Source organism: Palaemon carinicauda, chromosome 35 (genome assembly GCF_036898095.1).
Source record: "Palaemon carinicauda isolate YSFRI2023 chromosome 35, ASM3689809v2, whole genome shotgun sequence".
In the NCBI taxonomy this organism is placed as follows: Eukaryota; Metazoa; Arthropoda; class Malacostraca; order Decapoda; family Palaemonidae; genus Palaemon; species Palaemon carinicauda.
In genome coordinates, this window is record NC_090759.1 from 45,303,320 (window position 1) to 45,329,020 (window position 25,701).

The 25,701-nt window shown below is 46.6% G+C and overlaps 1 protein-coding gene across 1 annotated transcript in view; it reads left to right on the forward strand.

The window, feature by feature from the left end:
* Nucleotides 1-25,701, forward strand: part of LOC137627426 (F-box/LRR-repeat protein 20-like) — a 210,602-nt gene that overhangs the window by 174,653 nt on the left and 10,248 nt on the right. Inside the window, exon 7 of the mRNA XM_068358512.1 lies at nt 10,570-10,727. Coding sequence (XP_068214613.1) covers nt 10,570-10,727 — 158 coding nt within the window. The remainder of the gene's footprint in view (nt 1-10,569; nt 10,728-25,701) is intronic.

Consider the following 25,701-nt stretch of genomic DNA (forward strand, 5'->3'; position numbering starts at 1 on the left):
CATACTGTACTTGGTATCATTATGTGTTGTCTTGATAATGGGAATACTAATATTCCTCGGTAAAGTATTGAAAGGAAATAACTCGATTTGCCAGTTCGCCTTCTACCAGAATTATGACGTCACCAGACATACAGTACTTCTTTTCTTAGATATATGGTAAATAGTACTGTAGGCTACTCATATCAACTGATACAGACCACTGAAATATTTGATATCATTACTAGATGTTTCAATGTTAGGACTGATAAGATTACTCATTAACGAATCAATAGGAAATCCCTCGATTTGTCACTTGTTTTCTGCTCAAAATATGACTTCATCAGACGTGCGAGGTATGATATGAACTTGACAAGGAAGAACTTGTGAAATATGCAAAACCATTCTGTTTTTCTTGCAAGAAAGTGATACTAACTTACCCAGGAAAAGTATTTTATTTTTATAATGTATAAGAATTTATATTACTTTTAGAAAATATTTGTCCAGAGTAGTAAGAAATAGAGGGTTGGGCATGAATATAAAAAGAGTTCTATATGAGAAAGTGATTGTACCAACTGTGATGTATGGATCGGAGTTGTGGGGAATGAAAGTGACGGAGAGACAGAAATTGAATGTGTTTGAGATGAAGTGTCTAAGGAGTATGGCTGGTGTATCTCGAGTAGATAGGGTTAGGAACGAAGTGGTGAGAGTGAGAACGGGTGCAAGAAATGAGTTAGCAGCTAGAGTGGATATGAATGTGTTGATGTGGTATGGCCATGTTGAGAGAATGGAAAATGGCTGTCTGCTAAAGAAGGTGATGAATGCAGAGTTGATGGGAGAAGTACAAGAGGAAGGCCAAGGTTTGGGTGGATGGATGGAGTGAAGAAAGCTCTGGGTGATAAGAGGATGGATGTGAGAGAGGCAAGAGAGTGTGTTAGAAATAGGAATGAATGGCGAGCGATTGTGACGCAGTTCCGGTAGGCCCTGCTGCTGCCTCCGATGCCTTAGATGACCGCGGAGCTAGCAGCAGTAGGGGATTCAGCATTATGAAGCTTCATCTGTGGTGGATTATGTGGGAGGGTGGGCTGTGGCACCCTAGCAGTACCAGCTGAACTCGGTTGAGTCCCGTGTTAGGCTGGAGGAACGTAGAGAGTAGAGGTCCCCTTTTTTGTTTTGTTTCATTGTTGATGTCGGCTACCCCCCAAAATTGGGGGAAGTGCCTTGGTATATGTATGTATGTAGTATACTTTCATTAGGTAAATATCGATTTACTACTGTATCAGAGATTAACCAATGAAAATGAAACTTGCATAAAACATGATATTTTGTCCGAGGTATAGAGTCAAATTTACGCTACGTAGTACAGTACTCATAACAACAGATACAGACCCATGAAATACATTATATCGTTCCTCGATATTTCAATTATGGGAATACTAACATTAATCAATAACCTATTGAAAGAAGATCACTCGATATGCCCCCTCATTTTCCGCGGCTTTGCCAGAAATATGAAGTCACCAGAAGTATAATACAGTATGAACTCAACAGGTATTAAAACTTTTCTAAATATAATTTTTATTCAAAATGCATACTGCATATAGTATTATCAATAAAAGATAATACTAACTTACCAAGATAAATTAATTCCGTTTTATACAAGAAAATATAATATTTCTGAGGAACTATATATGTTGTCAAAATACTGAACTTTTTCTGAGACTTATGACAACATCACATTGAAAAAATGGTCGTAAAATCGAACTGTCGTAAGTCGCATAGGACGTAAGTTGATGACTAACTGTAGTATTTCAACTGTCTATTTAAACTTTTTAGCATCTCTAGCTCACTGTGACTGTCAATATTTGTCTGCCACTGTTCATGTCAGCCTCAGTTTTTTGGATTAGATTTATGAAATTTTGCCCTTTGGTCTAAAACGGGATCCTGGAAGACTATTCAGTTCCTAACCTCTGATTTTGTCTGAATCTGGTCTTGTCAATCTTCTTAGCTATGTGTTTGTTTCCTTGACTGATAATTTTTCTTTTGACTCATAATTTTGTATTTCTTACCCTATGACCTCATTATGTTATGTAAGTAAATCATTTTTAATCATTTGATTAGTTTTTGTGAAATTTTGTTGCTGACACTATGCCTTTTGACGATGTACTTTACATAAGTGTTTTATATTCCTGCAGAAATTAGATGTTCATAGAAAAATTAATGTACTGTATGTTGTATTGGGCCAGGCTGTGTGATTTCTTGCTAAGTGGAGAAACAAGCAGGTAACATAAATAACTCCTATAAAAATTGGCTAGCTTTGCTAAGAAAACCGTGTGAATGCTTTTGAACAACGTTGCTGGTTTTGGAAAGCTAAATAATATGTGCTATAGTAAACAGAGGAAGCTTGATAATGTTGTATAACTAGTGAGGTGCAGAGGGGTTTGGAGTGTTATAGGGTGGCTTCAAAGTTTGTGGTGAAAGAAAATTAAAATTTCTATTGCTTGTAATTGGTAAGACAATGACTTTCTGAAAGAGGGAATTAGAAAACTTAAACAAAAAAAATATTTATAAACCATGGGAAACAAAGACCTAGTGTTAGGACAAATGTACTGCTGTATGTAATTTTTATGCAACTGACACTATACATAAGTGCTGCAGTTGACACGGTGTTTGTACAATGGACACTCCCTAAACATTTGCATTATTCTTCACCAATGCAAATGTCTATTATAAGTTCTGATGATCCAACATGTCAAGAAGATTGATAGCCATGGTAAAGTTCAAGGCATTTAATTAAAGCAATAGAAATATTAGTTATTTAGTAATCAATAGAAAGATAACTGCATAGATAAGTAAATCAAATATATGGCAGCCAGGTAACAAATAAATATACAATAAGTGTCCGGTGAAACACCCTCTGATTTTCTTCATTCAATAGACAAGACATACCACATGACCAGATGTTCATACAAAAACTGAAGAAAGCTTTGAGCTAATGTAAACATTACCAAATGAATGATAGGCTGAGACTCAGATTCCACTCCACATATTGCTAAGGTGTCTCTCTTTGGCAAAGAAAAGGACAAAGTCCTTAAGTAAAAACCTATTAAAGGTTAAAAGGCTACTCATGAATGGCAGAGGCAAGAGACAGTGCCATTGCCCTATCAAGCAGGACAATGCCCTCAAAACCTACCTTATATACATATGATCAGCACCCAAGCCCCCTCTCCACCCAAGCTATGACCTAGGAGGACCAGGCAATGGCTACTGATGACTCAGCAGATAGACCTATAGGCTCTCCCAAACTCCCCATCCTTAGCTCACAAGGATGGTGAGGTTGCAGTGACCAAAGAAACTAACGGGTTTGAGCGGGACTCGAATCCCAGTCTGGCGTTCACCAGCTACAAAGCTAGTTTGAAAAGCTGGGTGCTATAAGCCTAAAGGCTTCAACAGGGAAAAATTGTCCAGTGAAGAAAGAAAATAAGGAAATGAATAAACTTTATGAGAAGTAATAAATAAAGAGTGTAAGATATCTGAAAATCAGTAACACCACTATCATAGATTTGTCATACATAAATAACGAAGAGAGACTTGTGTCAGCCTGTTCAACATAAAAACATTCGCTGCAAGTTTGAACTTCAGAAGATCCTCCAATTAGGAAGATTATTCCACAATTTTGTCACAGCTGGAATAAAACTTCTAGAATAATTTGTAGTGTTAAGCCTTATAATGGAGAAGGCAACACTGTTAGAATTAACTTCATACCTAGTACTGCATACAGTGTGGTATAGTCAGAGAAGATTTGAATGCAAAGGATGGTCAGAATTATGGAAAATTTTATGCAACATGCATAAAAAAGTAACCGAGTGATAGTGCCACAGATTACTATCAAGATCAGGAATAAGAAAATTAGTAGATTACAAGTTTTTGTCCAACAAATTCGGATGAGAGTCAGCAGCTGAAAGCCAGACAGAAAAACAATACTTGAAACAAGGCAGAATGAAAGAATTAAAACATTTCTTGTGAATATATTTCTCACTGAAAATCTTCAAAGACTTCCTCAATAAAAACAATTTTTATATTCCACAATTTTCACCATGCACTAATTTTAGTTAAGATCTCTGTTAAGAGATTCAGCAACCCCAGATCTACATTCAGGAGATGGAATTGATGTAGAGTAGTATCATCTGCACATGTAACGAGCTTGTTCTCTAGGCCAAACCACGTTTCATGTGTATATAGTATAAAAAGTAATGGCCCAAGAACACTACCCTGAGGAACACCAGATATCACATTCATGTACAGTAGAACCTCCACTTACGATTGCCTAAACATACGAATTTTCCAACACACGATTTGAAATTTGATCAATTATTCGATTCGACACCTGATGTAATTTCCAACATATGACGTTGAAGTTTCTTGAAGCGTCACAGTTTCATGGTTAGTCCGCTAGATGGCAGCATGTGGGGAGGGACGCTAGTTAGCGTCGTGTCGGTCAGTTCTAATAATAAAAATAATAATAATGTTCACTTCGTAATCAAGTGCTTATTACCTTCCTTTTTCACATTTCCTTCTTCATTTTATAATCATGGGTCCTAAGAAGGCTAGTGTGAGTTGTAGTAGTGGTGTAAAAAGGAAGAAGGTAATGCTTTCCAATAAAACAAGAAATCATAGAAAAACATGAGCACGGTGTGCGTATGAGTGATCTGGCTAAACTATATGGCCGGAACATGTCTATGATCTCGACGATCATCAAGCCAAAGGCAGCCATCAAATTGGTCAAACCATCTAAGGGGATCACCATCATCTCTAAACGTCGCAGCCCTACGCTGGAAGAGATAGAATGCCTTTTGCTTATTTAGATAAAGGACAAGGAGATTGCTGGCGATATAATCACTTAAACAATCATATGTGAGAAGGCTAGCGCCATCTATTGTGACTTGAAGGCGGTGGGCTTTGGGAGTGATGCAGGGGAGAGTTCAACCGATCCTCCAACAGAGAAATTTAAGGCGTCTCGCGGTGGTTTCGAGAAATTTAAGAAACCGACCGGGATTCATCACTCACAAAAACTTCAAGTTTGCAGTGTAGCTTCACAATTCAATGATATCTGCTTGACTCATTTTAGAAACATTCTGAAAAGCCATACCAAGCATACTTCTCTAAATAAATTTTTTTTTTAAATCTACAAAGCAGTCTAGTGATCATGATGAAGAAAATGAAAGTGAAGCAAAGAAAAGAAAGCCTGAAGTTAGGGAAAGTGAAGGTGAAAATTAAAAATTAAAAATCAATAAGAAAACGTACAAAAAAATATGAAATAGAAAATTAAATAAAAATTAATATGCCAAGTTAGGTTAAAGTTCACAGGTTTTTAAGTTAAAGTAAGTTACGGTACGTTATCTCAGTCATCCCCCCTACCTACACACTAACCGTATCCTCCTGCATCACTAAGCCTACACCTCTGTTGGCCTGTCTCTAAGGTAAAGTGACAATAAAAACCCCTTTTTATTGATTATTTCTATATAATTATATTTTTACATATCTTATATAATGCATTTTTTTTATTGCTATGTGTAATTATGTGCAGTATTTATTAAGGAGTTATTGTGTTTTTTGGCTGTGGAATGAATTAAACGAATTACAGTGTATTCTTATGGGAATATTTGATCCAACATATGACTATTTTAACATACGAAGTAGGTCCCCAAAAGAATCAAGTTCATATGTAGAGGTTCTACTGTACTCACTATGGTGCCAATCAACAACAACTCTTTGCAATCTATTACTTAAAAATTCAGTAATGATGCTAAAAAAAGATTTACCCACGCCCAAATTTTTGAGTTTGAAAACAAGGCCCTTATGATTAACATGGTTAAAGGCAGCTTTAAAATAAAGGCCAATCATGCGAACTTCCTGACCACCATCTATGGATTTGTGTACTTTCAGATCCCCATTCATCCATCTTAAAGGAAGTACTTCAGATTCATGCTATGAAAAAAGATATACCAATTCATGGTGCTGTGCTTCGGCCTATCCACAGTACTATGGATATTCACGTGAGTCGTTGCTCTAGTGTCCACCTGAACCCACAAGAACTGCATTCATATCCTTTGGTATTGAGGCAATTGGTTGATTCTCGCAGACTCTAGGGAGACCCTTCTCCTCCATTGGGACAGACTTCTTGGCTTTTGTCACGATCTGGGGATCATGGTAAATATTGAGGAATCATTTCTGCAACCTTCACAGGAGATGGTATATCTAGGAATGAAAATCGAGACCAAACTAGCCAAAGTCTTTCTGTCCGAAGAACGAACTGAGAGGATGAAACTGGTGGCTCGCCCGTTTCTCTCATGTTGCTTTGCCTCTAGTTTTATAGCAAAGGCTGCTGGGAAACCTAACCTCCTTGAAGAAACTAGTTCCCAACGGCCGCTTGCGCATTCGCTGTCTGCTGTGACAGCTGAAGACCTCTTAGTCTCAGCATTTAGACCATCTGAACATCATGGTTCCGATAGGGTCAGAGCAAAATAGGGACCTGAGCTGGTGTGTGTGTGTGACACCAACTTCCTTGGGGAAGTAGACCTTCTCTCTCTTCCCTGGAATTGATGCTCTTTACAGATGCATCAAAAGAAGGATTGGTTCTCACCTGTTGAACCACACGGCCTCCAGACTCTGGTCCGAAGCAGAACAACAGTGCCACTTAAACATCCTAGAAATGAGGGCAGCATTCCTAGCCCTTAAGTAATTCTATCTGCTCCTTTCAGGTTACTCCGTGGTGCTGATGAGCAACAACACCACGGTATTGTCATACGTAAACAAACATGGAGGTACTTTCTCACAGCACCTCTGCCATCTAGCTGTAGAAATCCTGAGATGGACGGAAGACAACTCGGTAGGCCTATCAGCTCATTTTATTCCGAGGAAGAAGAATTTGCTGACGGCAGCCTTAGCAGGGAGACTTAGATAGTAGGCTCCGACTGGTCTTTGAAACAACAGATAGCCAACAAAGTTTTGACTTTGTTGGGTTCGCCAACGATCGACCTGTTCGCTACATCCCTCTATCGGAAACTTCTGGTGCCCTGCTCTCCAGTACCAGATCCCCAGGAATTCTGGTAACATGCCTTCCAACACCAGTGGGGCAACCTGGACATGTATGTTTCCTCTTCTGCCCAGTAAGGAGGCTTCTGAATAAGGTTAGGGTATAGCAAGGGATCTTGATGACCCTAATAGCTCCGTTGTGGCAATATGCAGAATGGTTCCCGGACCTCCTGCGTCTACTCACAGAGGCACCTAGGGAGCTGCCTCGCCTTTTAACTGAGTGGAGTTAACATTTCTTAATCAATATAATTGTTGTTCCGCTTACAGAACTTTTGAGCGCACATGCCATCTGTCAGAAATTAGACCTCCACCTTGGAATATATTGCAAGTACTACATTCCTCTTTGTCTGCCATCAGACTGTGACTTGACCTTGAAGTTGGTTTTCCTGTTAGCCTTGACCTCTGCAAAGAGAGTCAGTGAGCTACATGGTCTGTCATATGACATTGCCCATTCAAGGTGATGGGGCAAGTGTCATTCAGCTTCTACCATTAGTTTGTAGCTAAGATTCAAAATCTGTCTGTAGTGGATCCGAAACTCGGGCCTCTCTGGATTGAGTCTCGTTCCGTAACAGATGATCCAAATCAATTGTTCCTATGCCCTGTGAGGGCTCTGAAGAAGTATCTTAAATGAACTGCCTGAGCTTGGCCTGAGATCAACAGGCTATTTGTGAGCACAGGCAGGTGATCGAGTGAACCCTACAATCAGGCTCTACTCCTCCCGACCGTCAACCCCGAACTGATGACGTTAGGGGTGCTAGCACATCCCTGGCATTCAAGAAGAATTTTTCAGTGGCGCAGGTATTACAAGCTGGCATTTGGAAACATCAAACATCATTCACAGCCCACTACCTGCAAGACATAACCCCGAACTTATAACGTCAGTGGTGCTAGCACATCCCTGGCGTTCAAGAAGAATTTTTCAGTGGCGTAGGTATTACAAGCTGGCATGTGGAAACATCAAACATCATTCACAGCCCACTACCTGCAAGACGTAACCCACAGGAACCTCGATACCTTCTCGATAGAACCTGGGGTTGCTGCACAAAATGTGGTCAATAACACTCCAGCTCCCTTGTAGGACAAGTAGCATTTGGTTGAGGGCAGATGTTACCCGGTAGTAAGTTTAGACTGAATGTGTAAGTGAATGGCCTTTTCCTTCTTCATTCTCCTCTCACTTTAGGTCTCATCAACCGAGTACAGTAACTCTGCAAGCTGACCTCCTCTAACTGCAGGTGGGTACCATTGTCCCTTTGTGTAACCTAATACTGTATATGTATTTATCTTTGTTATGTCCCCGACTTCCATGCAAGGTGGAGTCGAGCAATGTCTATGTTAAGTGTGGTGTTTAGCTCCAAGTTTATGCTTACCAGGCCAAGTCACAATGCTAAATTCTTACACCTTAGCACCTATTGACCAGGCCGTTAACTCTCAGAGTTAGTGAGGTGACAGGGCGCTTCTAAATAGCTCTTGCAAAGCATAAAGTAGCACCCAGGGTCTGTCACCAGCCACTTGGTTTTTGGACTTTCACTCACCTAAGGGTGAGTTTCCACTGTAAAGAGCATAAGGTTTCGTATAGAGTACTGGAACAAATGACAAATTTGGAAATGATTTGTATTTTTCTAACTATACAAACCTAGAGCTCTTTACACATACTGGTCCTGCCGCAATTGCTAGTTACTAGTGCTGGTATGAGTGGTGTGGTTGGTCTACCCCTGCTTCCCCTCCGCTAACTTGTGGAGGGTAGTTACACCTTGTGTAAAAGTTGTACGTCTAGTTTCAGCTATCGTTGTAATGTACAGCTTTGTATAGTTAGGAAAAATACAAATTAATTCCAAATATGACATATTTACTAAAGTAGTTATTATGACCATGATATTTTTTATATAATGTTCGAAGTCTTTGTAAACAAAACTTTATGCCTGATGTCTCAATATGGTAATATGGTAATAAGAGTATTAGTATAACCTTTCATACTAACTCAGCCCCAACATGTTTTCAATGTATTGAGTTATTTGTGTGCATGTGGCCTTCTTCATAAAATAGTCTTTTCCTTGATTGAAAGATAAGATAATAGAGGATATAATTATTATGGTATGAAATAAAGATAGTGAAAGATAATGCTGTTAAATGTGATATACAGTATGTACTCACATAGTCACTGTTCCTCTTAATAACATTATATTGAGAACTAAATGACTCTCCGATCGCTGCTTTGTGAAATGAGCTCTGTAACAGTGTTGACAAATTCTCTAACCTATGTTTTAATTTATTTAAGGAAGCCTTATGAATTACTCATAAACAGTAGTTACTCCATATTCATTGGTATAACATTCAAACTTCCGGGTGTGACAGGCTGGACTTCCTCAGAGCGAGGTGTGCTAAGAATTCCTTCGTTCAACTGTACAATTTTATCACATTACTGCATATGCCTTTAAATATTGAAAAATAAATGATGTATCAGGGATTTCATACAATACATGAAACTTACTAAAGTATATTTAAGGTGTGAGTTTATTGAGGAAAATAATTTTTGGCTATTTTGTAATTTTTTAAGGCCTTCAATCATTGAGGTAACTTTCTACAGGGTGCCATCTGTATTGCTCGATTTGTTTCAGAATACAAATATTCCTTAACTATAATATTTTACCTTTTAATTTATGCCTGTTTCAAGAAGTCTCTTCCCGACTAACCATCCAACGTATTGAACGTTGAATTGCTTTAATTCTTTCACCTCATTTTTTGAATCCATTGAAATAGCCTTATGAGAGCCCAAATTATACCTGGTTAATATTACTGTATTATTTTCAAGTAGCTTAACAAGGACACCTTCATCACATTTTTAAACTAATAGACTATCAAGTACAATATTAAGGTAATACCCTTAACAGTACTGATGTAAGGTTATTACATAGCAAGATGCCCAAAATAATGAGTGGCAGAAAGGATTCTAATAAGAACCTCTAGTACAATATGTTAGAGGTACCCCTTATAAAAGGAATGATACTTTTTTTATCTCACTCATCTACTTGATAATGATAAAAACAGCAGTCTTCTTATTGCATGTTGGTTTCTTTTAGTTTTAGTGTATGTAATTTGTGAAGCAGTGCATCTGTGGGCATGTGCTGCAAGGCAATTGTAATTTAGTAAGCTAAAGTTCTAATGAAATTGGGTCAGAAAAAATTTGTATATATGCACTCAGAGTCAATATAAATAATGTAATTAGGAATTATGACAGGAACAGTGTTATTCCATGATTTTATAGAAATTCCAACTATAATGTCACAAAATATAGTAATGAACAAGTTGTTGATATCAAACTTTTTCTTGGCTGGCATATGAATTTCCCTTTTCTGAACTTTTTTTCCAGAAACTTAATCTTTAACTTTGTTAGTTTTAGCAGGCTTTCTTATTGTGTTTAGTCACATTATTATTCTCTCTATTCAATGCTATATTGCAAGCAGAACGATCATACAGTAATTGTTGGCTCTTAATTTCCAGATGAATGTGTTGACTTCTTCCTGCTGTGGTGCCATAAATTGGAGTCGATAGTGCTTAAAGCGGAAGTTGAGTTTTTCACTGACAGATATCTTGAAAAAATTTTGGCATCAAATCCATTGAAAGAGACAAAACGTATAATATTTGCTTCAGATAAACATGTAAGTAGAATTTTTTTTAGTTTATTTTGAAAAATAAGAATAAGGAGGAATATATTTATAATTTTGGAAAATAACTATGAATTTACAGCATTAATGCAAGCTAGGTATATGCCAGACAGGAGTTTGAAGGGCCAACTTCATGATAAAGTTTAGTTTCACTCTTTCAAAAGTGTACTGTATACTCACTCTCACCCATTCTCCCTAGTTTGAAGCTTCAATCTGGAATGTAGAAGCATTTGCAACTGTTCATAAGTGTAGTAGGAGGGCATTCTTTGTAAAGCATTTTTTTCAATATTAAACTTAGCCGGTGATCATATAAGCTGTCAGCTCTGCTGCCCGACAGAAAAACCTAAGGACAAAATACGCCAGCGATCGCTATACAGGTGGGGGTGTACATCAACAGCGCCATCTGTCGAGCAGGTACTCAAGTACTCCATGTCAACACAGAACCAATTTTCTCTCTGTCGTGCCACTGGCAAGACCTACTAAATACGCTGTTGCTTACTGGATTGATTTTCACATTATTTGGTGAAGTACTCATTTCTAGTTTTTAGCTTTCGCTTTGCAGAGGTTATCTTCAATACTTCCTTGCATTCTTTGATTGAATTTTGGATTATTTGTTGACGACTTGGATAGATTTTGAATTTCCCCTTTGACTAATTCAAGATGGCTGACCCTTCTCAAGTCCCTAAATACAGGAAGTGTAGTGCTAGGGACTGTTTTAGGCGTCTTCCGAAGGCCTCTATCGATCCTCACACCATTTGTTCCAATTGTCGGGGTAAATCCTGTCAATGGGAAGATCGGTGTGAGGAATGCGTTGGGCTTTCGGAATTCGATTTTGTCGAATTCCTTAAATATTCACGTAGGCTAGAGAGAGAGAGTTCATCTCGCTCAGTTGATTTTTCCTCTCCCCATGCCTCACAACCTATTCCTTCCCCTGTAGTGGTTACTCCTGATCCCCCTTCTAGCACTCAACAACCTTCGATGGCAGATATGATGCGTGCCATCCAGGCTCTGGGTGAGAGAGTCGAGTCATTAGCGAGTGACCGCAACCAACTCATGGCAGACGTCAGGGAGTTGAAGGGTAAGAGTGCAGTGGGAAGTGAAGTGAGTGGTAGTGCTGTGAAAAGTGTTAGTGTTGCGCTTGAGGGTGCGTCTGTTCGTGCCTGTCGTCCTCCCAGTCCGGGACCTCTTGCAAGCTCCCAAGCCCAGGGGAGAAGCAATGTCGTACGACCAAAGGGTTCGACAGGCTTTAATCAGCGGACAGACGTTCCCTCCGTGGTTTCGGACGTATCTTGCCAAGATCGCCCCACCCACAAGAAGACGAGAGAGAGCCCGTTCATTCCTCGTCTGCGGAAGAGGTTTCACGCCAGAAACGATGGACCAAGGTCTCACGGCCTCTCAAACGCAAGGTCCCTTCCGCGCAAGTCCAACGGCCCAGGTGTAGCCACTGGGTCAGTTCGGACTCGCTGCAGTCTTCCGATGACTGCACACCTCCTAAGAGAGGCAAAGTGGTACCGCAACAGGCAGTAACACCGTCTGTTGCCGCACCTGCTGCTGTAGACCCTAAGTGGTCTTTGCTACAGTCTATGCAGACACAGTTAGCATCTTTTATGCAAGAGTATCGTGCGGAGAAGGTTGACGCTGCACCCGTTAGCCTACAACCTACCACGGTTGTGCGTACAGTAGACGCTGACGCTACCTGCTCCCGCACTCCGCCTGTGAGAGTTCCACCACCCATGCGCAGTGTACCCTGCCAGCCGCACGTTGACGTTCACAGACGCACGCTACCCTCCGTTGACGTTCGCGAGTTACCACAACAACAGGAGGGTGGAGTTAAGTTGCTTTGTTTTGACGCTGTGCGTCAACCTCCGCAACCCACTGTGGTTACCGCTACTCGCCCGCAGCAGACTAGTCAGTCAGGAGTAGAAGCTTTGCTTCCCCACACAGCTATGGTTGTTGCCAGCTCACAGACTGACCAACAGTTCCATGACGTTGCGTCCAGTGCAGTCACGCATGCACCCGTGCTGCCGGACTCAGCCGACCAGCTGATTCCTACTCCTTTGCCGCTTCCTCTTCAACATTCAGACGATGGACTCTCTGATGATGACGACGCTGCACATCTTGACGACCCGCACACGGACATCGACGAACCCAAGACCACGCCTCCCTCCTTGGACTTTAGGAAAGTGCTTGCACTGTTCAAGGATTTATATCCTGATCAGTTTGTGTCTGCAGCACCACGCTCCCCTCCCTCTGAGTTCGCTTTAGGCACGCAGTCATCCGCACCTGCCTTTACGAAGCTCGTCCTCGCCCGCTCATCCAAGAGAGCTTTAAGAGTGCTGGGAGATTGGTTGCAGTCCAAGAAGCAACTTGGGAAGACAGCTTTCATGTTTCCCCCTGCCAAGCTTGCTTCCAGATCTAGCGTCTGGTATGCCACGGGAGAAGTTCTCGGCTTGGGAGTTCCTGCCTCTGCCCAGGGCGACTTCTCAAGTCTTGTAGACTCTCCCCGCAGGCTGGCCATGAGACGCTCCAAGATTTGTTGGACTTCTTCGGATTTAGACCATCTGATGAAAGGAGTATTCAGAGCGTTCGAAGTTTTTAACTTTTTGGACTGGTGTTTGGGAGCGTTGAGCAGGAAGACCTCCCCTTCTGACAAGGAAACTTCCATGCTCATAATGTCCTGCATGGACAAAGCCATACGGGATGGTTCTAGTGAGCTTGCGGCTTCTTTCGTTTCCGGGGTCCTCAAGAAACGGGAACACCTTTGCTCCTTCTTGTCAGCTGGAGTAACCCCATGTCAAAGATCGGAGCTTATGTTTGCTCCTCTCTCGAAGTGCCTCTTCCCTGAGGAGTTGATCAAGGAGATTGCTGCCTCCTTGATTCAAAAAGACACGCATGACCTGGTTGCGTCATCCACACGCAAAGCCACCCCTTTGCCCTCCGTGTCTAGACCCAGGATGGATACTCCAGCGTCAAGGTTCATTCCGCCCTTTCGTGGCAGAGCCTCCAGCAGAGGAGGTGCTCGTGCCGAAGGTAAACGTGGGAGCAAGAAGAAAGGTTCCAAGTCCTTTAGAGGCAGAGTCTGACTGCCACCTTCTTCAGACAGCAGTGGGAGCCAGGCTCAAGAACTACTGGCAGGCCTGGGAGAACAGGGGCGCAGATGCACAATCTGTGAAGTTACTCAGAGAGGGGTACAAGATTCCATTCTTGCGCAAGCCCCCTCTAGCAACAACTCCCATCGACCTCTCTCCCAGGTACAGAGAGGAGGACAAGAGACTAGCTTTGCAGCAAGAGGTGTCTCTCTTACTTCAAAAGGGAGCGGTAGTCAAAGTCCGGGACCATCAATCCCCGGGCTTCTACAACCGTCTCTTCTTAGTCGTGAAGAAGACAGGAGGGTGGAGACCGGTGTTAGACGTCAGTGCTCTGAATGTCTTTGTCACAAAGCAGACGTTCACCATGGAGACGACAAAGTCGGTTCTAGCATCGGTCAGGAAGGAGGACTGGATGGTCTCTTTAGACCTCAAGGACGCCTACTTTCACGTCCCCATCCACCCAGATTCCCAACCTTTTCTAAGGTTCGTTTACGGGAAGGTTGTATACCAATTTCAAGCCCTGTGCTTTGGCCTAAGCACGGCGCCTCTTGTTTTTACGAAACTGATGAGGAATATTGCCAAATTCCTGCATTTAGCAGACATCAGAGCCTCCCTCTATTTGGACGACTGGCTTCTAAGAGCTTCGTCAAGTCGTCGCTGTCTGGAGAATCTAAAATGGACTCTGGATCTGGCCAAGGAATTGGGTCTCCTGGTCAATATGGAAAAGTCCCAACTCGTCCCATCCCAAACTATAGTGTACCTAGGAATGGAGATTCAGAGTCAAGTTTTTCGGGCTTTTCCGTCGGCCCCCAGAATCAGTCAAGCCCAAGAATGCATCCAGAACATGCTAAAGAAGGACCGATGTTCAGTCAGACAGTGGATGAGTCTGATAGGGACGCTTTCATCACTGGACCAGTTCATTGCGTTAGGGAGACTGCACCTCCGACCCCTTCAATTTCATCTAGCTGTTCACTGGAGAAAGGACAAGACGCTAGAAGCGGTCTCGATCCCTATTTCCGAGAAGATGAAGTCTTCACTGACTTGGTGGAAGGACAACATTCACCTCAGAGAGGGTCTGCCACTGGCTGTTCAGACCCCTAACCACGTTCTCTTCTCGGACGCATCGGACACGGGCTGGGGTGCGACATTAGACGGTCGGGAATGCTCGGGCACGTGGAACGCGGATCAAAGAACGTTACATATCAACTGCAAGGAGCTACTGGCAGTTCATCTGGCCTTGAGAAGCTTCAAGTCCCTCCTTCTAGGCAAGGTGGTGGAGGTGAACTCCGACAACACCACAGCCTTGGCGTACATCTCCAAGCAAGGAGGGACTCATTCGATGACGTTATACGAGATCGCAAGGGACCTCCTCACCTGGTCAAGAGATCTAAACCTGTCTCTTGTAACGAGGTTCATTCAAGGCAACATGAATGTCATGGCAGACCGCCTCAGCCGGAAGGGTCAAATCATCCCAACAGAATGGACCCTTCACATGAATGTATGCAAGAGACTATGGGCCTTGTGGGGCCAACCTACCATAGATCTTTTTGCAACCTCGATGACCAAGAGGCTCCCAATTTATTGCTCGCCGATCCCGGACCCAGCAGCAGTTCATATAGATGCCTTTCTTCTGGATTGGTCCCATCTAGACCTTTATGCATTCCCCCCGTTCAAGATTGTCAACAGAGTACTGCAGAAGTTCGCCTCTCACGAAGGGACAAGGTTGACGTTGGTTGCTCCCCTCTGGCCCGCGAGAGAATGGTTCACCGAGGTACTGCAATGGCTAGTGGACGTTCCCAGAACACTTCCTCTAAGAGTGGACCTTCTGCGTCAGCCACACGTAAAGAAGGTACACCCAAGCCTCCACGCTCTTCGTCTGACTGCCTTCAGACTATCGAAAGACTCTCGAGAGCTAGAGGCTTTTCGAAGGAGGCAGCCAGAGCGATTGCTAGAGCAAGGAGGACATCCACTCTTAAAGTCTACCAGTCGAAGTGGGAAGTCTTCCGAAGCTGGTGCAAGTCGGTATCAGTATCCTCAACCAGTACCTCTGTAACTCAGATAGCTGACTTCCTTTTATACCTAAGGAAGGAAAGATCTCTTTCAGCTCCCACGATCAAGGGTTACAGAAGCATGTTGGCAGCAGTCTTCCATCACAGAGGCTTAGATCTTTCCAACAACAAAGATCTACAGGACCTCCTTAAGTCTTTTGAGACCTCGAAGGAGCGTCGTTTGGCCACACCAGGTTGGAATTTAGACGTGGTACTAAGATTCCTTATGTCAGAAAGGTTCGAGCCACTACAATCAGCCTCTTTTAAAGATCTCACTTTGAAGACTCTTTTCCTCGTCTGCTTAGCTACAGCTAAAAGAGTCAGTGAGATACACGCCTTCAGCAAGAACATCGGATTTTCATCTGAAACGGCTACATGTTCTTTACAGCTTGGTTTTCTAGCCAAAAACGAACTACCTTCTCGTCCTTGGCCGAAATCGTTCGATATTCCAAGCCTTTCTAATTTGGTTGGAAATGAACTAGAAAGAGTCTTGTGCCCTGTTAGAGCTCTTAAGTTCTATTTAAAACGAACTAAACCTTTACGAGGACAGTCAGAAGCTTTATGGTGTGCTATTAAGAAACCTTCTTTACCCATGTCGAAGAATGCAGTTTCCTTTTATATTAGACTGTTGATACGAGAAGCTCATTCCCATCTGAATGAGGAAGACCATGCTTTGCTGAAGGTAAGGACACATGAAGTTAGAGCTGTCGCAACTTCAGTGGCCTTCAAACAAAACAGATCTCTGCAGAGTATAATGGACGCAACCTATTGGAGAAGCAAGTCAGTGTTCGCGTCTTTTTATCTTAAAGATGTCCAGTCTCTTTACGAGAACTGCTACACCCTGGGACCATTCGTAGCAGCGAGTGCAGTAGTGGGTGAGGGCTCAATCACTACATTCCCCTAATTCCATAACCTTTTTAATCTTTCTCTTGAAATGTTTTTTATTGTTGTTTTTGGGTTGTCCGGAAGGCTAAGAAGCCTTTCGCATCCTGGTTGATTTGGCGGGTGGTCAAATTCTTTTCTTGAGAAGCACCTAGATTAGAGGTTTTGATGAGGTCCTTTAGTATGGGTTGCAACCCTTCATACTTCAGCTCCTAGGAGTCGCTCAGCATCCTATGAGGATCGCGAGGCTCAGTAAGGAAGACGTACTTAAAAAGGCAGAGTAATTGTTCAAGTCGACTTCCTTACCAGGTACTTATTTATTTTATGTTTGTTATTTTGAATAACTGCTAAAATGAAATACAAAATACTTAGCTCTTAATAATGTCAACATGTAATGCTGGTCTCTACCCACCCCCCTGGGTGTGAATCAGCTTATATGATCACCGGCTAAGTTTAATATTGAAAAATGTTATTTTTATTAATAAAATAAATTTTTGAATATACTTACCCGGTGATCATATATTAAAGGACCCTCCCTTCCTCCCCAATAGAGACCCAGTGGGTCGAGGAGAAAATTGGTTCTGTGCTGACATGGAGTACTTGAGTACCTGCTCGACAGATGGCGCTGTTGATGTACACCCCCACCTGTATAGCGATCGCTGGCGTATTTTGTCCTTAGGTTTTTCTGTCGGGCAGCAGAGCTGACAGCTTATATGATCACCGGGTAAGTATATTCAAAAATTTATTTTATTAATAAAAATAACATTTTTTTTATATTTATAAGGTTGAAAGCTTTGTTTATTAAATATTATTTGTTCCGTAACCGAAATACAAACCACGCTATTTACATTGGGTTTACCTTTTAGCGCAGCTGAAATGACGAGCCAATAGTTTTAGCGGGGGGTAGGGGAAGGGTAGCTTGCTACCCCCCCCCCACCCACCGGTGACTTGCTTCACTTCACTTTTGGCTCGGCGATGAACAGACGTGTCTGTCCATCGTCCTCGTTGACAGCCTTTAATCTTTTTTCTGCTTTTTCTCTACAGCTTGTGTGTGTGTTTGAAGTTGACTATCTATTTTATCTTTACTATGCGTACGTGCCCTGGTGTTGCCGGCCGCCCTTGTGGGACCTTTATGTCGGCCTTGGATACGGATCCTCACACCTTTTGCCCTCAGTGTCGGGGCCGACGGTGTGACCAGGAAAACGTGTAGTGAGTGTAGGGAGTGGTCTGCCTCCCAGTGGGAGAGGTTTGGCCGCTGGCGTAAGAAGAAGTCCAAGAGAGACCGTTCTCCTTCGGGGGTTGCCTTGAAGGAGGAGGGTTCTCGGGACTCTTCTTTCGTCGCCCAAACCTCCTCCGAAGCTCCCCCTCGTCCGGCTCCTAAGGAGAGTCGGCTAAGTGGTAGCGCAGGCCCTAGTTCTGTTTCCCGACCTTGGGTGGGGGGAGAGGGCGTCGCCTCCCATAGCGGGGCGGTTCCCCCTCCTCCTCCGGGGGAGGTTATTGATAATTCGTTGTCTAATGATGATCTTTTACAGATTTGGGCTTCCCTGGGGCTTAAGGGCTTGCCCTCCAGGGTCGCCTTGATTGACCTTGTCTCGTTGGGGGCCGCTGTTAAGCAGTCGGCGGCGGTAGCAGAGGTAGACCCTCTGTCTATCGTCGACATCGTGGTGGCAGAGGCCTCCGACGGGGCGGGGCAATCCTCTGCAGGTGCAGTTGAGGATGTTGGTGCTGACGGCTCTCCTCCCCCTTCCGTACATCCTTCGAAGGGGGAAGTGAGTCCTACGGGCTCTTCTGCTGTTCAGCTTCCCTCGAAGGGGAGTGCCTTGACTGAGACTCCCCTTCGGAGGACTGATGGTCCTGATGATCTTCCCCGTGGCCGCCTTCGCCGTAAGGCTCACCGTCCGCTGCGTCGCAAGGGCCTCCCTTCCCCTTATAAGGGGGTTAAGAGGCGCCTTTTTGGATCTTCTTCCTCCGAAGGGGACTCTCCTCGTCGTACTCAGCCTACAGCTCCTGGTCCTTTGGACCTCTCTGCGGACCGTTCTCCTACTCCTGCTAGAACTTCACCTTCTGGGGACCTCGCCACCCGACGGGCAACGGTCCCTTCGGGGCAAAGGGATTCTTTCCTTTCACGTGCAGTGTTAGCGCACAGGCGCTCTCCTGCTCGTCAGCGCTCTCCTGCTCATCAATGCTCTCCTGCTCGTCAGCGCTCACCTGTTCGCCGGCGCTCTCCTGATGTTCGCCCTCCTCATCATCGCTCTCCTGAGGACATCTTCCATCCTGTGGTTCCTGAAGAGCGCTTAGCGCGCCAGCATTCTCCTGCTCGCCCTTCTGCAGTGTTAGCGCACAGGCGCTCTCCTGCTCGTCAGCGCTTTCCCGTTCGTTAGCGCTCTTTTGAGGATCATCGCCCTCTTGCTCGCCAGCGCTCCCCTGTGGTCTCTGATCATCCTGCGGTCCCTGTTGGGCACCCTGCACGCCATCAGTCTCCTGAGCTCTCTCGCGATCCTCATCTTGTGTCTACTCAACATCGTCCGCGTTCTCCAGCGCGTGTTTCTAAAGCACATGTTCGCCCACGCGCCTACGCTCTTCCTGTTTCTGTTCGTGAACGCGCCGCGCCAACTGCTCCTTCACAGGATCTCACGCGTCGCCCCCTTGCTCGCCAGCAATCACCTGCTCGCCAGCGTTCACAGACGATCCTAGTATCGCCTGTTCGTCAGCGTTCTCCTACGCGTCAACGATCACCTGATCATCGGCGATCTCCGGACCGCCCGCGTGACTTACAGCCTGCGCGCACGCGTTCTCCATCGCGTCGTCGACCAGAGATTCTGGAAGGACATGGTTCGCCATCTGCTAGCTCGCCATCGCGCGATCATTCACCTGCGCGTCCTGCGCGCTATCGCTCGCCAACGCGTCACCATGTGACAACGCGCCATCGCTCACCTGCGCGTCAGCGTTCGCCAGCTCACCACCGATCGCCTGCTCGCAATCGCTCTCCCTCGCACTACAGGTCTCCTGACCTACGTCGCCAGCGACCTTCCTCGGCCACGCGGCAACGCGTTCTCTCGCCATCGCGCCAACGCATTCCCTCGCCATCGCGCCAACGCATTCGTTCGCCGACTCGGCCATGCGCTCTTTCGCCTGTGCACCCTCGCGCCCACTCGCCTGCGCGCCCGCGCGATCACTCACCTGCGCGCCCGCGCGACCACTCGCCTGCGCGACCGCTCGCCTGCGCGCCCGCGCGACCGCTCGCCTGCGCGACCATCGTTCGCGGCGTATTTCGCAGCCAGTGGTAGCAGCAGGAACGCGTGTTCCCAGACAGCGCTCGGGATCGCCTCCTTCCAAACGCAGGACTGTTGTGCAAGACAGGGAAGACACTGCGGAGAGGTTAGTGCATCCTTCTTCCCCCCCTTCTTTTCAGGCAGGTACTGTGGTGTCCACTCCAAAGGATCGCCCGATCCCTTTCCCTCCAGCGAGGATTTCGGACTCTGTGTCCGTGGAGCAACAGACTTGGTTTGGTCCTCTGATGCGGGCGTTAGTGAGGGTAATGAAACCAGCACTCGCCGATCAGGGCAACAAACCAACGGCTGCCTCTCCTACGCTGAAGAGAAAGAGAGGAGTGGACTTCGTGGTGACTTCCCCCAGGGGGAAGTTGGTTCCCAAGAGGTCTGTCGCGAAGCCCCCTTCTCCTGCTCGAGCGTTTTCTCCTTCTCCCGTGGACGAGGCTTTTCCGTCCTCGGGTGAGTCCAGTGAAGCGGTAGTCTTCCCCTCGGCACCAAGGGGGAGACTTCGCTTCATGGAGGAGAGTCGTCTCATGCGGAAGGGGCTCTTCGAACCTCTTTGTTGGGATCCTGTATCCCTCCCAGGAGGGAATCCAAGGACTCCAAGACCGTCCCGAAATCATCTTCAAGGATTCGCCAGGAACCCGCGGCCCCCCGGGGGAACGTCCACGCTTCACCCCAGGAAGAGATTCCCGGGACAGGAGACTTAGCTGCCAGCCCGCAAGGAGGAGATCAGCAGGAATCCGAACATGCCTTCTGGCAGGTCCTGAGCCTGATAAGGCAACTTAACGGGCTTATGGACCCCGTGATCACCCCCCGTGAAGGCAAGGACACTATCTTGGACGAAGTGTTTGACATTCGGAAGGCCCCTAAGTCCAGTGCGGCTCTGCCCTGGTCTCGGGGTCTGAAGAGTGCCAGAGCTAGGGCCAACGCTCAGCTCGCGATTCTTGCCTCCTCCAGTCGTTCCTCTGCCGGGAACAAGCTCATCCCTCCTCCTCGTCTTCAGCAGAGGAGGTATTTTGAGATCTTGGGTGAGTCCAGCCTCGCTCTTCCTCTCCATCACTCCGTGGAGGAGCTGGCGAAGGGAGTTCCCCTTGAGAAGCTCTCTGCCCGGCAGGTGTCGTTCTTGGCGGCAGAGATCCTTAGCCATGAAAAGGTCGCGAAGTGTGCCATGCAGGCCACTTCGTGGCTGGACTTTTGGCTAGGAACTCTGGTCATCCTATTGCGCTCCGAGGACTTGTCTAAGGAGACCAATAGGAAGGCCCTGAAGACCTTCTTACTCTCGGGCACCCGCTCCATCGAGTTTTTGGCGCACCATGTCACCACCCTGTGGGCCAACTCGGTGTTGAAGCGGCTCGATGCTGTGACCGAGAGATTCCATCCGAAGGTCCCCGCCGTGGATGTGTGTAGGCTCAGACATGCTTCCCTTCTTGGGGAGAACCTGTTTGAGCCTCAGGACATGGAGCGAACGGCTGAGAGGTGGAGGAAATCCAGCACGGACTCCCTCCTCCATAGGGCCCTTACAGCTCGGCCCTATAAGCCTCCAGCTCCGCCGCAACAGCAGCAGCAGCCTCGTAAGGCTCCGAAGCAGGCACCGGCAGTTAAGAAGGTGGTGTCTAAGCCCCAGCCCTTTCCAGCTAAGGTCAAGAGGGGCGGTAAGTCCTCCAGGGGAGGCAAGACTCCTAGGGGTAGCGGCCGCAGCCGCAAGCACTAGGGGTGGCAGTCCCCCTGCGTGTCCACCTGTGGGAGCATGCCTTCAGCGTTGCGTCCGTAGGTGGCAGCAACACGGGGCCGATGCTTGGACGGTCTCAGTGATCGGCCAAGGGTATCGCGTCCCGTTCACAACATCTCAACCTCCCCTGACAGCGAATCCAGTGTCGTTGAGCTCCTATGCCACGGGGTCGGCAAAGGGGCTGGCCCTTCGGGCCGAAGTCGAGACCATGCTCGAGAAGGGTGCTCTCCAGGAGGTCGTCGACGGCTCCCCAGACTTCTTCAGTCGACTCTTTCTTGTAAAGAAGGCGTCTGGAGGCTGGAGACCTGTCATCGACCTCTCAGCTCTGAACGGGTTTGTCAGGCAAACCCGGTTCAGCATGGAGACAGCAGACACGGTCAGACTTGCGGTGAGACCACAAGACTTAATGTGCACACTGGATCTAAAGGACGCGTACTTCCAGATCCCAATCCATCTGTCTTCCAGGAAGTACCTAAGATTCTGCCTAGACGACAAAATCTACCAGTTCAAGGTGCTGTGTTTCGGTCTCTCCACAGCTCCTCAGGTGTTCACCAGAGTGTTCACCCTGATTTCATCTTGGGCGCACAGGAACGGCATTCGTCTCCTTCGTTATCTGGACGATTGGCTGGTCCTAGCAGACTCGGAGTCGACCCTTCTTCGGCTCCGAGACAGGCTTCTGGATCTTTGCCAGGATCTGGGGATCGTGGTAAACCTCGAGAAGTCCTCTCTGCAGCCGTCCCAACGACTGGTTTATCTAGGCATGCTAATAGACACCAATTTCCACAAAGCCTTTCCATCAGACGACCGGATAGCAAGGCTGAGGAGGGTGGCAGAACCCTTTCTCAGGTGAGAAGAGCTCCCCGCCTAGTCGTGGTTGCGTCTCTTAGGTCACCTATCCTCCCTGTCCCGTCTGGTTCCAAACAGCCGCCTCAGGATGAGATCCCTGCAGTGGCGGCTCAAGTCCCGGTGGAATCAAGGATCCGATTCTCCGGACATTCTGATTCCGATGGGGTCTCTGGAACAGACGGACTTGCGGTGGTAGCTGGTCGACGAGAACCTGCGGAAGGGAGTGAGTCTTCTCGTCATCCCCCCGGAATTGACTCTGTTTTCGGACGCGTCAAAAGAAGGGGGGGTGCACGTTCTGAACCAGAGGGCCTCAGGCCTTTGGTCAGAATCAGAAAAGTGCCTACACATCAACCTGCTAGAATTGAAGGCCGTCTTTCTGGCTCTTGAGCAGTTCCAACGGTCCCTGGCGGGTCACTCCGTGGTGGTGATGAGCGACAACACCACGGTAGTGGCTTATATCAACAAGCAGGGAGGCACTTTTTTGCAGCAGCTATCCCATCTTGCAGTAGAGATTCTGAGGTGGACCGAAATCCACTCGATAACACTATCAGCTCGCTTCATTCCTGGCAAGAGGAATGTGCTCGCCGACAGTCTGAGCAGGGCCTCGCAGATAGTGAGTACCGAGTGGTCTTTGGATCCTCAGATAGCCAACAAAGTCCTGACTTTGTGGGGTTCCCCGACTGTGGACTTGTTCGCGACAGCGTTGAACTTCAAGCTGCCCTGTACTGCTCCCCAGTCCCGGACCCCAAGGCACTCTGGCAATATGCTTTCCAGCAACGGTGGGACAACATCGACGTGTATGCCTTCCCACTGTTCTGTCTGATGAGAAGGGTGCTCAACAGGACCAGACTATCGATCAACTGTTCGATGACTCTGGTAGCTCCGCTATGGCATCACGTGGAATGGTTCCCGGACCTTCTGCAGCTCCTGACGGAGCTCCCGAGGGAACTTCCTACACGACACGAGCTTCTCAGACAACCCCACTCCGGCGTCCCTCACAAAGCCGTGGCCTCGCTTCGGCTTCACGCCTGGAGACTATCCAGCGTCTCCTCACGGAAAGAGGCTTTTTGCAACAGGTTGCGGAGAGAATGTCTCGGCACCTGCGAAGGTCCTCTGAGGGAGTCTGCCAAGCAAAGTGGAGAGTCTTTTGTGGTTGGTGTCGTGGGAGGGGTATCTCTCCACTCGATGCCACTATTCCAGCAATAGCGGACTTCCTCGTTTATCTGCGGGAAGAAATGCGCCTTTCTGTCTCGGCAGTGAAAGGCTATCGCTCAGCCTTAAGCTTGGCCTTCAGGCTGAAGGGCGTGGATATTTCTTCATCGCTAGAACTCTCTTTACTCATACGTAGCTATGAGCTTACCTGCCCCCAGTCAGAAGTGAGACCTCCTCCTTGGAACGTGGTTCGAGTCCTCAGGGCTCTTAAGAGACCTCCCTTCGAACCATTACGCCAGGCCTCCGATCGCCACCTGTCTTGGAAGACGGCTTTCCTACTCGCTTTGGCTTCGTCCAAGCGGGTTAGTGAACTTCATGGTCTCTCGAATGACATCGCCCATTCAAGGGGATGGGGGGAGGTAACGTTCAGGTTCGTCCCTGAGTTTGTTGCCAAGACTCAGAATCCTGGAGTGCCGGATCCTCGCTTCGACTCTTTCAGGATCGCGAGTCTCCGTTCTGTAACAAGCGACCCAGACCAGCTGCTACTATGTCCAGTGAGGTGTCTGAGGCACTACTTGAAGAGAACGGCTGCAGTCCGTCCTCAAGTGCGAGCTTTGTTTGTGAGCACAGGCAGGACTAAGAGGAGGGTCACCAGGAACACCATCTCAGCTTGGATTCAAAGGGTTATCCACCATGCCTTGAATCCAGACCCTCCTCCGTCACGTCGCCCTAGGGCACACGATGTCAGGGGTGTTGCTACATCCCTGGCCTTCAAGAGAAACTTCTCTGTGACGCAGGTACTTCAAGCTGGGGTCTGGAAGCGTCAGACGACCTTCACAGCCCACTACCTGCAAGACGTGACCCACAGGAGCCTCGATACGTTTTCTATCGGTCCTGTGGTGGCTGCACAACAGCTGGCCTAACCTCAGGCTCCTTTTTGGACAAGTAGCAGTAGGTTGAGGGCGTTGTTACCCGGTCTTAGTCTGCGTGAATGAAAGAGTATGTCTGACCCTTACTTCTTTCTTTATTGTCCCCTCTCTTGGGGAAGCAGCATCCTGGTCCTTGCATAGCTGACCTCGACCTCTGCAGGTAACCCATGCTTCTTTGTGCTCCTAGTATTAAGCTTAATACTGTTGCGTCCCCCATACCCTGACGGGGTGGTATTGGGAACGTCCTATCCTAGAATCCTATCTAAGGGTCTCAAGGTCAACTTCATAGGACGAGTCACTCTTTCCTCCACACACTGCTTATGTAGGCCATTCGTTCCTAGCGATGCTAGGAACTTGTGAGGTGCAGGGGCTCCTTTTCTCTAGTGCTGCCCACTGAGGGATTGAGCCCCCGGGCAAGCCGAAGTCAGTAAGGCTGGGGACTTTCCACCCTTCCTAAGGGGTAAGTCACCCAATGTAATTAGCGTGGTTTGTATTTCGGTTACGGAACAAATGACAAATTCGAAGATAATTTGAATTTTTCCTAACCATACAAACCTTAGCTATTTACACTTATGTGCCCGCCATCCCTGACCCCCAAGTCAAGTCCTACCTCTAAGTGAAGTGAAGCAAGTCACCGGTGTGTGGGGGGGAGGGGTAGCAAGCTACCCTTCCCCTACCCCCCCGCTAACTAGCGCGGGGGTAATTAACCCTCGTTAAAACTATTGGCTCGTCATTTCAGCTGCGCTAAAAGGTAAACCCAATGTAAATAGCTAAAGTTTGTATGGTTAGGAAAAATACAAATTATCTTAGAATTTGTCATGTTGAAGCTGTATTAGTCAGAGCCACCCATACTTAGTTGGTTTGCTGTAAGTCATTAGATCAGTCTCCCACCTTCACCAATCTGCAGTGGCCAGCATGGTGATGAAAAACTGGTCAAACTGCAGACATGAATACAATATCTACATCTTTGTTCCCCCCCCCCAGTCCTCAGCAGCAGTAGAACAATTTTTTGGGGTGA